The 14,069-nt window shown below is 42.6% G+C and overlaps 3 protein-coding genes across 5 annotated transcripts in view; 2 read left to right on the forward strand and 1 right to left on the reverse strand.

The window, feature by feature from the left end:
* Positions 1 to 2,251, forward strand: part of LOC106601980 (epsin-3) — a 63,384-nt gene extending 61,133 nt beyond the window's left edge. For all 3 annotated transcript variants that reach the window (XM_082976310.1, XM_082976312.1, XM_082976311.1), the window contains one exon: positions 79 to 2,251. In XM_082976310.1, coding sequence (XP_082832436.1) covers positions 79 to 368 — 290 coding nt within the window. In that variant the 3' untranslated portion in view covers positions 369 to 2,251. The remainder of the gene's footprint in view (positions 1 to 78) is intronic.
* A 12-nt stretch (positions 2,252 to 2,263) lies between these two features.
* On the reverse strand, positions 2,264 to 8,362 carry LOC106601913 (ADP-ribosylation factor-like protein 16). The gene is made up of 5 exons (XM_082976316.1): positions 8,133 to 8,362; positions 7,719 to 7,776; positions 7,491 to 7,607; positions 5,971 to 6,086; positions 2,264 to 3,935 (listed from the first exon to the last, which is right to left on the reverse strand). The coding sequence occupies exons 1-5, from the start codon at positions 8,192 to 8,194 to the stop codon at positions 3,770 to 3,772; spliced, it is 519 nt and encodes a 172-aa protein (XP_082832442.1). The 5' UTR covers positions 8,195 to 8,362; the 3' UTR covers positions 2,264 to 3,769.
* On the forward strand, positions 8,317 to 13,888 carry LOC106601911 (ketosamine-3-kinase). The gene is made up of 6 exons (XM_014194345.2): positions 8,317 to 8,709; positions 9,344 to 9,495; positions 10,207 to 10,298; positions 10,655 to 10,728; positions 11,406 to 11,528; positions 13,038 to 13,888. Exons 1-6 carry the CDS (start codon positions 8,317 to 8,319, stop codon positions 13,377 to 13,379), a joined length of 1,176 nt encoding a protein of 391 aa, XP_014049820.1. The 3' UTR covers positions 13,380 to 13,888.
* Positions 13,889 to 14,069: the final 181 nt, after the last annotated feature.

A 14,069-nucleotide genomic window follows, 5' to 3' on the forward strand; every position in this document is an offset into this window, starting at 1 on the left:
TGTAATGGTTAAAAGTGCTCCTACTGACTTTCTCTCTGCCCCCCACCTCTTGCTCCCCTGTCTCCTTCCCCCCTCCAGGTCTGAGTACTCCATCTCCCCTCAACCCGTTCCAGAGTGAACAGCCTCGTCTCACCCTGAATCAGATGCGTCCCAGCTCCACGTCCCCCGTCCCCCCCTCCGGTCCTCCCTCCCTGCCCTACAGTGCTTCTCTGCCCCTGCCCGCCAGCCACCAGCCGGCCAGCCTGCCCTCCTCCCTCACCCAGCCCACCCATGGAGCCCTGGACATACCTGGGCTGCCACAGCCCCTGTTACCTCTTTCCTCCATCTCGTCTCTGGGAGAGCAGCACAGTCAGAATCCCTTCCTATGATGTCTGTCCAGCTGAACTGAACCCCTAAGATGGAAGATAGACCAACACCAACTTCTGCCATGCGCAGTAGATCACCTGCTGGGTGTCCACGAGCGGTGTCCTGCTGGGTGTCCACGAGCAGTGATGATTCAACATGTGGAATTGTCGAGAACTGAATAGAAAACGACGGCCGATGTTTTGTAGTCAGATGTGATAGGACGCCCACCCGCTGTTGCACGGCCGGCCTTCATGTTGGTCTGTCTGTCCTCTAACTCTGGTGGATGGAACAGAGAGAATAGAAATGACTCTTATTAGGTTGTTTTCTGTCAATCTAACCTCAAAACTCAACAACTGGAATTCAGACTGAACTGAAATCCCCTTAAGTTGTTATTTTGTTGTTGTTTTTCTATGGGCTATAGTACTGTAACCCTTAGCTTGCTGCCTCTGCTACTGCGTCTGCTACGATCTGCTATACGCTTTAACCACAACCTGTCCTGTTACTCCTCTCTGCTGAAGGGAGTGATGGAGGAGGAACGAGAGGTAGAAAGAGAATATGCCCAGAACGTGTTTAGGTCTATAGTAACCTAATCCTAAACCATGACAGATACTGTACATACACGCCGATGCCCAAGCTTATCCTCCGCTATAGAAAGCACAGCAGGTGAAGACGTTTCCATGTTAAAGTAATTAGCAATACTTTACAGATGAGTGTGTCTGCACTAACCTGGTCTCAGATCTGTTTGTGCTGTCCTGCCAACTCCTATGGATCATTGGCTATACAGCAGAAACAGATCTGGGACCAGGTTAGTTAACTGCTTTTTCAACTGCTTCTTACCTAGTCACATGCCCCGCCCACTCTGCTGCATACTTTAGTTTGATTGGCTCCTCACTGTTGCTCCTGATCCAGCACTGGACTGATTGTACACCAGATATGCCTGCTTATCTCTCCGACCGACGGACCACAATGCACTTTGACAGGACGCTCACTGTTCCTGCCGCACTGCTCTATGCTGATTGGTCGGTCCGCTCTCTGGACTGCTTTCATTGGTTGGCTAATTCACTCCTATTATCTCTCCCATGATGCCCCAGGGGATAACTCAGACAAGTCTGTTCAGGAGGATGTAACGTTACAGAATGCTCAGATAGAAATGTATCATGTAGAACAGATATGATTGTCTGCCAGATAGAATAGGGGAAGCGTGTCGGCTCTATTCAATCTATTTCTATCTGTTCAGAATGTTTCCCAGCACAGACAGAAATTTATCATATAGAACAGATATGATTGTCTACCAGATTGAAGAGAGCCGACACACTTCCCTTATTCTATCTGCAAAAGTTCAGAATGATTCCCAGCACCGACTACAACTCTGATTTCTGAGAACAGGCATAGAACATTCCACGCCGATGATGAGACGCCAGCCAACCCCCATCCACATAATGAACACTGAGTTTTAAGTTTCCTTTTTGTTGCATTAGGTCTAGTAAGGCTCAGTCTGACTGAGTTGCTGTGTAAGGGTAGTTTGCTGTTGGAATGGAACTGTGGTGATGGTGAGAGAGATTCTAAGGTAGTTCTATTGTAGTGGACTGGAGTCCCTTTTGAGGGATATCGGAATGAAATCTGCTTTTCAAGAGACTGGAACCACTGCAGGATTCACTATAGGGGGCAAATCCTAACGCTCTCACTTCAAGTTGAGTTTTGCATTGATGTCAATGGGAGAAGTGGAAATTCAATTGCAGTGGAAGTTAGGAAGCTCGCATTCGACCCTATAAGCAACGCAACATATTAGAAGAATGTATGAATTGATATCATGATTATTTTCCCTCTCTCATTGCTCGATCATTACTTGTGAAACACTGATTGTCATCATCAAATAAGGGTATAATGAACTAATAACAACACCTGGCATCTGCATTCATTCATATTTTACAGCTTTTATTTCATGATCATGTTGATCAATAGTATATTTCTTAACTTGTTGCTTTGATACCATTCAACCTGTGTGTTTTATTTATATATATAGGCTGAGCTAGATTGTAATATCAAACACTTTATAATGGAATGTTTCTACATATTGAATGCTTAGAGAAGCACACTCTTCAAAGGGTTGACTTTTCTACACAATGTCTGTCTGCCCCCCGGAGGCCAAACACCTGTATGACAGTTACTGTATTTCCACACACCTGTATGACAGTTACTGTATTTCCACACACCTGTATGACAGTTACTGTATTTCCACACACCTGTATGACAGTTACTGTATTTCCACACATCTGTATGACAGTTACTGTATTTCCACTGTCATCCATCATTTCCCCATATCAATGAATCCAGCATAGTTATGCTACATCAAGGACACTACTCCAGTATAGTTAGGCTACATCGAGAACACTACTCCAGTAGAGTTAGGCTACATCGAGAACACTACTCCAGTATAGTTAGGCTACATCGAGAACACTACTCCAGTATAGTTAGGCTACATCGAGAACACTACTCCAGTATAGTTAGCCTACATCGAGGACACTACTCCAGTATAGTTAGGCTACATCGAGGACACTACTCCAGTATAGTTAGGCTACATCGAGAACACTACTCCAGTATAGTTAGGCTACATCGAGGACACTACTCCAGCATAGTTAGGCTACATCGAGGACACTACTCCAGCATAGTTAGGCTACATCGAGGACACTACTCCAGTGTAGTTAGGCTACATCGAGAACACTACTCCAGTAGTTAGGCTACATCGAGGACACTACTCCAGCATAGTTAGGCTACATCAAGGACACTACTCCAGCATAGTTAGGCTACATCGAGGACACTACTCCAGCATAGTTAGGCTACATCATGGACACTACTCCACACATGATTATGCATTTCCCTGTTTGGAAATATTTTAACCAAATGATATAACAGTGTTCTCCCTCAGCCTTTAAAAAACAACTGCTGGTAGATACAGTATCTATACAGAGTGCTGACAATAAATACAGGCATGATATTCCAGCCATAAAAGCATTAATATCAGGCCTCCTCAATAAGACGTGATGTGAATGACCGCATCATTCTTGGTGTGCTGAGATCATGAGGATGAGGACATCTTCTTGCCAACAGGATTCATGTGTAACGTGTGAGATACAGTACCCTCACTTTACAGTTGGTGGTGACATCATTCCAAGTTCAGTGACAATGACGTCACTTATGTTGCGTTCAAAGCAACTGGGAACTCAGAAATCTCTGACTTTAGTGCGTTCAAGACAACTGGGATTTTTCTTTTTTGAACGGTCATCCAACTTGAAATTCCAACTCGGGAACTCGGGCCTCCTACAGCACCGACTTTCTGACCTTTACAGAGTTCCCAGTTGTCTTGAAAGCACCAGCAATGAGTAACTGCTTCCTGGAAGGAAGATGCTTCTATGACATCACTCTGTCAGTCAGTTAGGGTGGAGTCCAGCCAGCCCAACACCTCCTGGAGTCCCTGGCCGGAACGAGCGCTCAGTTCCAGGGTCGTGATTGGCTGGGTGGCAGAGGCGATGATGTCATCCATCCTGAACAATGACATCATCTCTACGAGACTCATGGTACAAGGGAGGTCCCTGGAGGAAGGGTGGGAGGAGAAAGGGTTAGACATTTGCAAAGCGAGGGAGAGGCACTGTTTAATTTATGTAAAGGAGGCAAATAAAGTTTATCTCTACTAGACTCATGGTACAATGGAGATCCTGAGGGGAAGAGTGGGAGGACAATCAGTCAGAAAATGTGCAGGGAGGGAGAGAAATGGTTTGTTGATAGTCATGCAACGCGGTGGGGAAAAAATCATTTAAAGTGGGAGTATATTGGGAGGAATTAGGTACAGTCAGGTCTGTAAATATTTGGACATTGACCAAGTTATTATTTTAGCTGTCTACCACAGCATTTTGGAGTTGAAATTAAATAATGAATATGAGCTGAAAGTGCAGACGTTCAGCTTTAAGTTGAGGGTGTTTACCAAAAAGTAGTTGGACAATTGGCTGCTCAGCTGTTCCATGGCCAGGTGTATGTTATTCCCTCATTAGTTCATTTACAAGTAAGCAGATAAAATGTCTAGAGTTGATTTCAAGTGTGGCATTTGGAATCTGTTGCTGATAACCCTCAATATGAAGTCCAAAGAGTTGTCACTGCCAGTGAAGCAAGCCATCATTAGGCTGAGAAATCCAAACAAACCCATCAGAGAGATAGCCAAAACATTAGGTGTTGCCAAATCAACTATTTGGTACATTCTTAAAAAGAAAGAACACACTGGTGAGCTCAGGAACACCAAAAGGCCCGGAAGACCACAGAAAACAACTGTGGTGGATGACAGAAGAATTCTTTCCCTGGTGAAGAAAAACCCCTTCACAACAGTTGACCAGATCAAGAACACCCTCCAGGAGGTAGGCGTATCTGTGTCAAAGTCAACAATCAAGAGAAGACTTCACCAGAGTAAGTACAGAGGGTTTACCACAAGATGTAAACCATTAGTAAGCCTCAAAAACAGGAAGACCAGATTAGAGTTTGCCAAAGAACATGTAAAAAAGCCTGTCCAGTTCTGGAACAACATCCATTGGACAGATGAGACAAAGATCATCTTGTACCTGAATGATGGGAAGAGAAGAGTATGGAGAAGGGAAGGAACTGCTCATGATCTGAAGCATACCACCTCATCTGTGAATCATGGTGGAGGTAGTGTTATGGTGTGGACATGTATGGCTGCTAATGGAACTGGTTCCCTTGTATTTATTGATGATGTGACTGCTGACAAAAGCAGCAGGATGAATTCTGAAGGGTTTAGGGCTATATTATCTGCTCAGATTCAGCCAAACGCTTCAAAACTCATTGAACGGCGCTTCACAGTGCAGATGGACAATGACCCGAAGCATACTGCGAAAGCAACCCAATCATTTTGTAAGGCAAAGAAGTGGAATGTTCTGCAATGGCCAACTCAATCACCTGACCTGAATCAAATTGTTAATGTATTTCACTTGCTGAAGGCAAAACACCCCAAGAACGAGCAGGAACTGAAGACAGCTGCAGTTAAGGCCTGGCAGAGCATCACCAGGGAAGAAACACAGCATCTGGTGATGTCTATGGGTTCCAGACTTCAGGCAGTCATTGACGGCAAAGGATTTGCAACCAAGTATTAAAACTCACAATTGAATTGATGATTGTTACGTTGTCCAATTACTTTTCAGCCCCTAAAATTGAGCCCCATATATAAAAAGTACTAAAATACACCGTTTACCTGATTTGGAGGTAAATACCCTCAAATTAAAGATGAAAGTCTCCACTTTCAGCTCATATAGATTGTTTCCTTTCAAATCCACTGTGGTGGCGTACAGAGCCAAAATGATAACTTGTTAAATGTCCAAATAATTATGGACATGACTGTACGTCTGGTTCGTAGCCAGGAGTCTGTCCAGTAAGGTGCAATGTTGCAAAACATTCAGATACAACTGTATTGTGCTGAACAAACCTGATTGTCTGTCATGTAGAGAATAAGGGATCATGTCACATCTATTCATTACATTTCTATCTGAATGTTTAGTCTCAAAAATCCACTGTGATCTTAGCCAGAGAATGTGTAGTGTAGTGTAGTGTAGTGTGTTACTACAGGACCTCTTGTTGAAGATAACCAGGACAGAGGCTGTGTGGAGAGGTTCAGCAGACAGGACAGACAGGAGCTGGATACAGGACGACGACATCTGGGTGGTGTTAGCAGAGTCCACCATGAACTATATAGAGGACAAACATAATGATATGATTTTAAATCATTTCATGCCTGCAGTCGACAAGCCTGAAATTATGCAGAATGTACAGATGATCTCCCAGTTTAGTGGGCTGATGGTCTACCGTGTACTGAAGTGATATTAGCCTATCCACACCTCTGGTTGATCTCCCAGTTTATTGGGCTGATGGTCTACCGTGTACTGCAGTGATATTAGCCTATTCATACCTCTGGTTGATCTCCCAGTTTATTGGGCTGATGGTCTACCGTGTACTGCAGTGATATTAGCCTATTCATACCTCTGGTTGATCTCCCAGTTTATTGGGCTGATGGTCTACCGTGTACTGCAGTGATATTAGCCTATTCATACCTCTGGTTGATCTCCCAGTTTATTGGGCTGATGGTCTACCGTGTACTGCAGTGATATTAGCCTATTCATACCTCTGGTTGATCTCCCAGTTTATTGGGCTGATGGTCTACCGTGTACTGCAGTGATATTAGCCTATTCATACCTCTGGTTGATCTCCCAGTTTATTGGGCTGATGGTCTACCGTGTACTGCAGTGATATTAGCCTATTCACACCTCTGGTTGATCTCCCAGTTTATTGGGCTGATGGTCTACCGTGTACTGCAGTGATATTAGCCTATTCATACCTCTGGTTGATCTCCCAGTTTATTGGGCTGATGGTCTACCGTGTACTGCAGTGATATTAGCCTATTCATACCTCTGGTTGATCTCCCAGTTTATTGGGCTGATGGTCTACCGTGTACTGCAGTGATATTAGCCTATTCATTCCTCTGGTTGATCTCTATTTGTGATCAGAGGAGCTTTGCTTATTGATCATATAGAAATATTGACTATTTTTGCATTAAACTTCACCATTGATGGAATATGTGTACACAGTATTATTGAGGTTATTCTAAACATTTACAAGGAATTATTTCCAAATTGAGAGGAACGTCTTCCTGTATAGAAGTCATGACGTGGTTCTGATGCTGCTGCCATCTTGGACTAGGGCTGGACAAACCTGAATGCGTAAAGGTTTAATTGATAAAATGTCTATGTACAATAAGAGAGGAGTATTGACCCACCCCAGCTCGCTCACAGTCACCCTCTTCTTCTTCAGAGTAGATATATTAACTCAACTTTTTTAATTTAACATTTATTTAACTAGGTAAGTCAGTTAAGAACAAGTTCTTATTTACAATGACGGCCTACCCCGGCCAAACCCAGACGATGCTGGGCCAATTGTGCACCGCCCTATGGGACTCCCAATCACAGCCGGATGTGATACATCCTGGATTCGCACCAGGGACTGTAGTGACGCCTCTTGCACTGAGATGCAGTGCCTTAGACAGCTGCGCTACTCGGGGAGACTTATCCACTATATGGATGTGGTTCTGGACTCACGATGACAGAGGAGCAGTCCGTATAGTAACTGGGCCAGATAGGACCCATACAGCCTCCCAGCTCTCTCACAGTCACCCTCTTTCTCTTCAGAGTCAGGTCTGTCAGGTTGGTGCCCACCTGTAACAGATGGAGACATAATAGTAGCCTAGAATATCCCTTTTCTGTTCAAGACATCCTCAAATGGTGACTGACACAACAATCACTGTGGTGAATACCGAATGGACTCACCGTAGGTAGAGTAACAGGGGGTTCCCCTAAATCAGTTGTGCCATCTCTCACACTGAGCTGTGAATAGTCTGTTAAGGGTGATTAAATAGACACTGCAGCATGGAAATGTACTCTGAAGATACATATTGGAGTGAGACATGGGCTGCTTCGTCTCAATAGTCTCCTCTACTACATCTTCTTCATTTGCACTGATATTAAACACAGGATAGGTGAGAAGAAGAATATAGTAGATGTGTATTGGAAAACTGTCATCAGATTCCAAGCAGATGAAGGAGAGGATGAAGAGGATACGAGGAAAGGAAGCCACTGATTATTGAGACGCATCCATGGTCATAATTGCTAGCTAGCAAACGTTCGCTTATTATCTTGTTTGCTTGCTAAATCAATCTCAATGCTGGTTCATTTGAAAGGATATTCTGTAAACGTTTCAAGAGAAGAGTTTTTCCAACACCGGTTGCACCGAGCAGCAAACACATTTCGTAAAAACCAACAAAGACTTGATCCGTATCAAACTTGTCGAGACTAGTTAGCTAGCAAGCAAGCCTCTCCAGCTTACTTTGACACCATGGCGACGCTCATATGATCAACTTTAGTTGCTATGTTTGCACAAATAAGAAGCAAATCATTGCAAATCCAATTTTTCATTAGTTATTTCATCGCCGACGGACCCGGAACCAAAACATTGAATCACTTCCTTTCCTTCGAAAACAAGCCACGCCTTCTTCCACCCAGTTGTCAAAACATAAACAGACAGCTACAGGAGTGGGAGTCAACCCTAAAGAAGTTTGGGAGTCAAACAATAACAATAGGTTCTTCTTCAAGCGTTTGGAGAGCATCTTGGAGAACAGCCATGGAAGCTCAGCTAAAGAAGGAGCTGGGAACATCCATGCTGAAGTCAACTGGCCATTCTGGAGGAGGTTGTATCAGCCAGGGACAGAGCTTTGATACTGACCACGGGAGAGTGTTTGTCAAGATCAACCACAAGAGTCAGGTTCTTCATTTACTTCATTACTAATTCCATACTGCATGCCTTTACATTGACATATGAAGTCACTCAAAATAGATTAGCACTGTAAAATAGTAGCCTAATAAGGATCATTTGTCAGAAATATCAAACAATATTTTGTTGCAGGCTATTTGGCTACACACTATCAAATGAATTACAGTAGTCAGCACTCTGAGAGCAAAGGATTAGGATTCACAATAGAGCCGTCCAGTCATGTGATGGCCAAATCAGAGCGCTGTTGTTGTGCACAGAGATGGATGTTTTTATGTGATGGGCAGTCCTAATCCTGACCTCTGAAAAGTCATAAACTGCCTTCTCTGAAGGCTGCTAGACTACTTCCATGGTAGGTGTAATCCAGTGGAGGCTGCTGAAGGGAGGACGGCTCATAATAATGGCCGGAATGGAGTTAATGGAATGGCATCGAAAAAAAAAGATATACCATGCGTTTGATACCATTCCATTCACTCCATTCCAGCCATTATTATGAGCTGTCCTCCCCCCCAGCAGCCTCCACTGGTGTCATCACTTTTTCTGTACAATACATGTCATCACAAAAGTATGGTATAATTCCTTGGTCAATGTCATGATGATCATCACATGCCTTATCCTCGTCCCCCAGGCGAAGCGTATGTTTGATGGGGAGTTGGCTAGCTTGGAAGCCATCGTCATGACAGACACAGTGAAGGTCCCCAAGCCTGTCAAGGTGATAGAGCTGGATACAGGAGGGGCTGTGTTCGTCATGGAACATGTTGACATGAGGGGTCTTAGCAGGTATGAGAATCTCCTCATACACTGTATAATACACATCTTTGACCTTTCGTTCCTTCTTGTTCTTCTTCTTCCTTTATATTCTTCTTCTTCTTTATTTATCTTCTCTTCTTTCTTTATCTTCTTCTTTCTTTATCTTCTTCTTCCTTTATATTCTTCTTCTTCTTTCTTTATCTTCTTCTTCTTTCTTTATCTTCTTCTTCTTTCTTTATCTTCTTCTTCTTTCTTTATCTTCTTCTTTATTTATCTTCTTCTTCTTTCTTTATCTTCTTCTTCCTTTATATTCTTCTTCTTCTTTCTTTATCTTCTTCTTCTTTATCTTCTTCTTCTTTATCTTCTTCTTTCTTTATCTTCTTCTTTACTTATCTTCTTCTTCTTTCTTTATCTTCTTCTTTCTTTATCTTCTTTACTTATCTTCTTCTTCTTTCTTTATCTTCTTTACTTATCTTCTTCTTCTTTCTTTATCTTCTTTACTTATCTTCTTCTTCTTTCTTTATCTTCTTCTTTCTTTATCTTCTTCATCTTCTTTATCTTCTTCTTCATCTTCTTCTTTACTTATCTTCTTCTTTCATTGTCTTCTTCTTTCTTTATCTTCTTCTTCATCTTCTTCTTCCTGTTCTTCTTCTTCTGTATGCATTAGTCAAGTATTATTGTTATGTCTTACTTTATTGTGATGATTGAGTGTGTTAATGATAATCTGATTGATTCCCCCAGGCACTCTAAGCAGCTGGGAGAGCGTCTGGCTGATCTGCACCTACACAACCAGAGACAAAGGGACAGACAGAACAAGGATCAGCAGACTGTTGGTAACTCACCTAGTCCATTGATTGATTGATTTTGGGGTAAAACAATTTGTACAGTTTAAAAGTCTAGCTTTCTCACATATACAACATCAGACTACTGCATGCCTTCACTCTATTAAATGGAAAAAGGAGCTGATGTTCCTGTCATTTTAAATGTAATTAGGAAAAGGACCTGATGTTCCTGCCATTTAAATGTAAACAAGAAAATGACCTGATGTTTCAGTCATTTAAATGTACACAGGAAAAGGAGCTGATGTTTCAGTCATTTAAATGTACACAGGAAAAGGAGCTGATGTTTCTGTCATTTAAATGTACACAGGAAAAGGAGCTGATGTTTCTGTCATTTTAAATGTAAACAGGAAAAGGAGCTGATGTTCCTGTCATTGACCAGTTTGGGTTCCAGGTTCCCACATGCTGTGGATACCTCCCTCAGGTGAGCTACTATGCAACAGATCGTCTGATATTGGGAGACACTAGATTTCCACCTTTACCACTAGTGAATACGAGACTGGAATATGTGGTAACGTAACTGTATGCTATAAATCTAAATAAAGATAGTTCCACACTCTATATACAGCTCATGTCACGTCCTGACCATAGTAAGTTGTTATTTTCTATGGTAGAGTGGTCAGGGCGTGACAGGGGGTGTTTATCTGTTTTTGTATGTCTATGTTCAGTTCTAGTTTTTGTATTTCTATGTTGGTCGTTGTTTGGCATGACCTCCAATTAGAAGCAGCTGGTTGTCGTTGCCTCTAATTGGAGGCCATATTTAACTTGGTGTTTGTCCTTGTGGGTGATTATATTTTGAGTAGTGTGTTTTTTCCTTCTCTGCGTCACGGTTTGTTGTTTTCTGGTTAGTTTAAGTATTTATGTATTGCATCACGTTTCACTATTAAATTAAGATGTAGAACTACGAAAACGCTGCGCTTTGGTCCGCTCCTTATCACAGCCGTGACAGCTCCAAGTCATTTATTGGTTAAACCACCAACGTCTCTGTGCCTTCAACATGGGATTTAAAGATCAACTGGATGAGAAACCTGCCTATTTTTAATGTCATTTATCAGAGTTCCACTTTCTAACCTCTCTTTGTCTCTCTCTCTCTCTCATCAGGAGAATGAGTGGCAGAGTGACTGGGTAACATTCTACTCTCAGCACAGACTACAGCACCAACTCAACATGGTGGAGAAGTCTTATGGAGACAGAGAGGCCAGGGAACTATGGTCCCAGCTACAGGTAACTAGGTAACTACAGGGAACTATGGTCCCAGCTACAGGGATAACTAGGTAACTACAGGGACTTATGGTCCCAGCTACAGGTAACTATATAACTAGGTAACTACAGGGAACTATGGTCCCAGCCACAGGTAACTATATAGCTAGGTAACTACAGGGGACTATGGTCCCAGCAACAGGTATAACTAGGTAACTATAGGGAACTATGGTCCAAGCTACAGGTAACAATATAACTAGGTAACTACAGGGAACTATGGTCCCAGCTACAGGTAACAATATAACTAGGTAACTACAGAGCGCTATGGTCCCAGCTACAGGTAACAATATAACTAGGTAACTACAGAGCGCTATGGTCCCAGCTACAGGTAACAATATAACTAGGTAACTACAGGGAACTATGGTCCCAGCTACAGGTATAACTAGGTAACTACAGGGAGCTATGGTCCCAGCTACAGGTAACAATATAACTAGGTAACTACAGGGAACTATGGTCCCAGCTACAGGTAACAATATAACTAGGTAACTACAGAGCGCTATGGTCCCAGCTACAGGTAACAATATAACTAGGTAACTACAGGGAACTATGGTCCCAGCTACAGGTATAACTAGGTAACTACAGGGAGCTATGGTCCCAGCTACAGGTAACAATATAACTAGGTAACTACAGGGAACTATGGTCCCAGCTACAGGTAACTATATAACTAGGTAACTACAGGGAACTGTGGTCCAAGATACAGGTAATTATATAACTAGGTAACTACAGGGAACTATGGTCCCAGCTACAGGTATAACTAGGTAACTACAGAGCGCTATGGTCCCAGCTACAGGTGACTATAGAACTAGGTAACTACAGGGAACTATGATCCCAGCTACAGGTATAACTAGGTAACTACAGGGAACTATAGTCCCAGCCACAGGTAACAATGGTCCAAGATACAGGTAACTAGGTAACTACAGGGACTTATGGTCCCAGCTACGGGTAATTTATATATATATATTTTTTTACCTTTATTTAACTAGGCAAGTCAGTTAAGAACAAATTGTTATTTTCAATGACGGCCTACTGCCTTGTTCAGGGGCAGAACGACAGATTTTTACCTTGTCAGGGATTCGATCTTGCAACCTTTCGGTTACTAGTCCAATGCTCTAACCACTAGGCTACCTGCCGCCCCGTATAACTAGGCAACTACAGGGAACTATGGTCCCAGCTACAGGTAACAATATAACTAGGTAACTACAGGTAACAATATAACTAGGTAACTACAGCTAACTATGGTCCAAGCTACAGGTAACAATATAACTAGGTAACTACAGGTAACTATGGTCCAATCTACAGGTAACAATATAACTAGGTAACTACAGGGAACTGTTAAAACAATAACATAGACTACAGCACCAGCTCCATAAGGTTCTATACTATCCCCAATCCTAAACCAAGCCCTTACTCCTATGCCTCCGAGAGGACTTTATGGGGGATTGATCTTCTGTCTGATATCTCCTCTCCTCTCAGCTGAAAATCCCTCAGCTATTTACCGACATCGAGGTGTTCCCCGCCCTGCTTCACGGGGACCTGTGGGGGGGAAACGTAGCAGAGTGTTCCGACGGCCCTGTCATTTTCGACCCCGCCTCCTTCTATGGCCACGCTGAGTACGAGCTGGGCATCGCCGGGATGTTCGGAGGGTTCAGCGACTCCTTCTACTCTGGGTACCACAACAAGATCCCCAAGGCCCCGGGGTTTGAGAAGAGGAATCAGCTGTATCAACTCTTCCACTATCTGAACCACTGGAATCACTTTGGTGGAGGATACAGAGGGTCCTCACTGAGGATCATGAAGGATCTGGTCAAATACTGATCACTGATCATATATGTACAGTAGCATGATGTACAACTACACTACCCATAATGCTCTGTAAAACAGACACACCAATGACACTGACCAGATTGAATGACCTCACAAAGTCTTACACTACAGCCTAGTCTTCATTCCAGAAGGGAACAAATCATTTTTGGGTGAAAATATTAGTTATTTTGAAAACCTTTTAACACGAAAAGCAAGAAACAAGAAAACTATGATGCTATGGTATAGAAGAGGGATTCCACGAAACCCATTCCATATCCCTCTTTATCTTGAAATGCTTGAGAAATCTAATTTTTGGAGTTAACATTCCACTGCTGTTTGAAAGCAGAAGTGATTTTAATGCTATAGTGTAAGACTAAACATAGGGTATTGCACATCCATTTGCTTAAATAAACATAGCAGCAAGCAAGGTTATGATCTGTTTGAGTTGTAACAATTAGCTTTGTTAAAAGCTGTGTTAATACTAAGAATGCAATGCTAAATAAAGTACATTACTTCCTGTATTGTGACCAATATACACTACACTATGATTTGAATACCTCAATAAGGACAATAACCTAATAAAGGGCACTATACACTGAGTTTACAAAACATTACAAACACCTTACTAATATTGAGTTGCACCCCCCTTTTGCCCTCAGAACAGCCTCAATTCTTCAGGCCATGGACTCTACAAGGTGTCGG

This window comes from Salmo salar, chromosome 06 (assembly GCF_965601325.2).
Source record: "Salmo salar chromosome 06, fSalSal1, whole genome shotgun sequence".
Taxonomy (NCBI): Eukaryota; Metazoa; Chordata; class Actinopteri; order Salmoniformes; family Salmonidae; genus Salmo; species Salmo salar.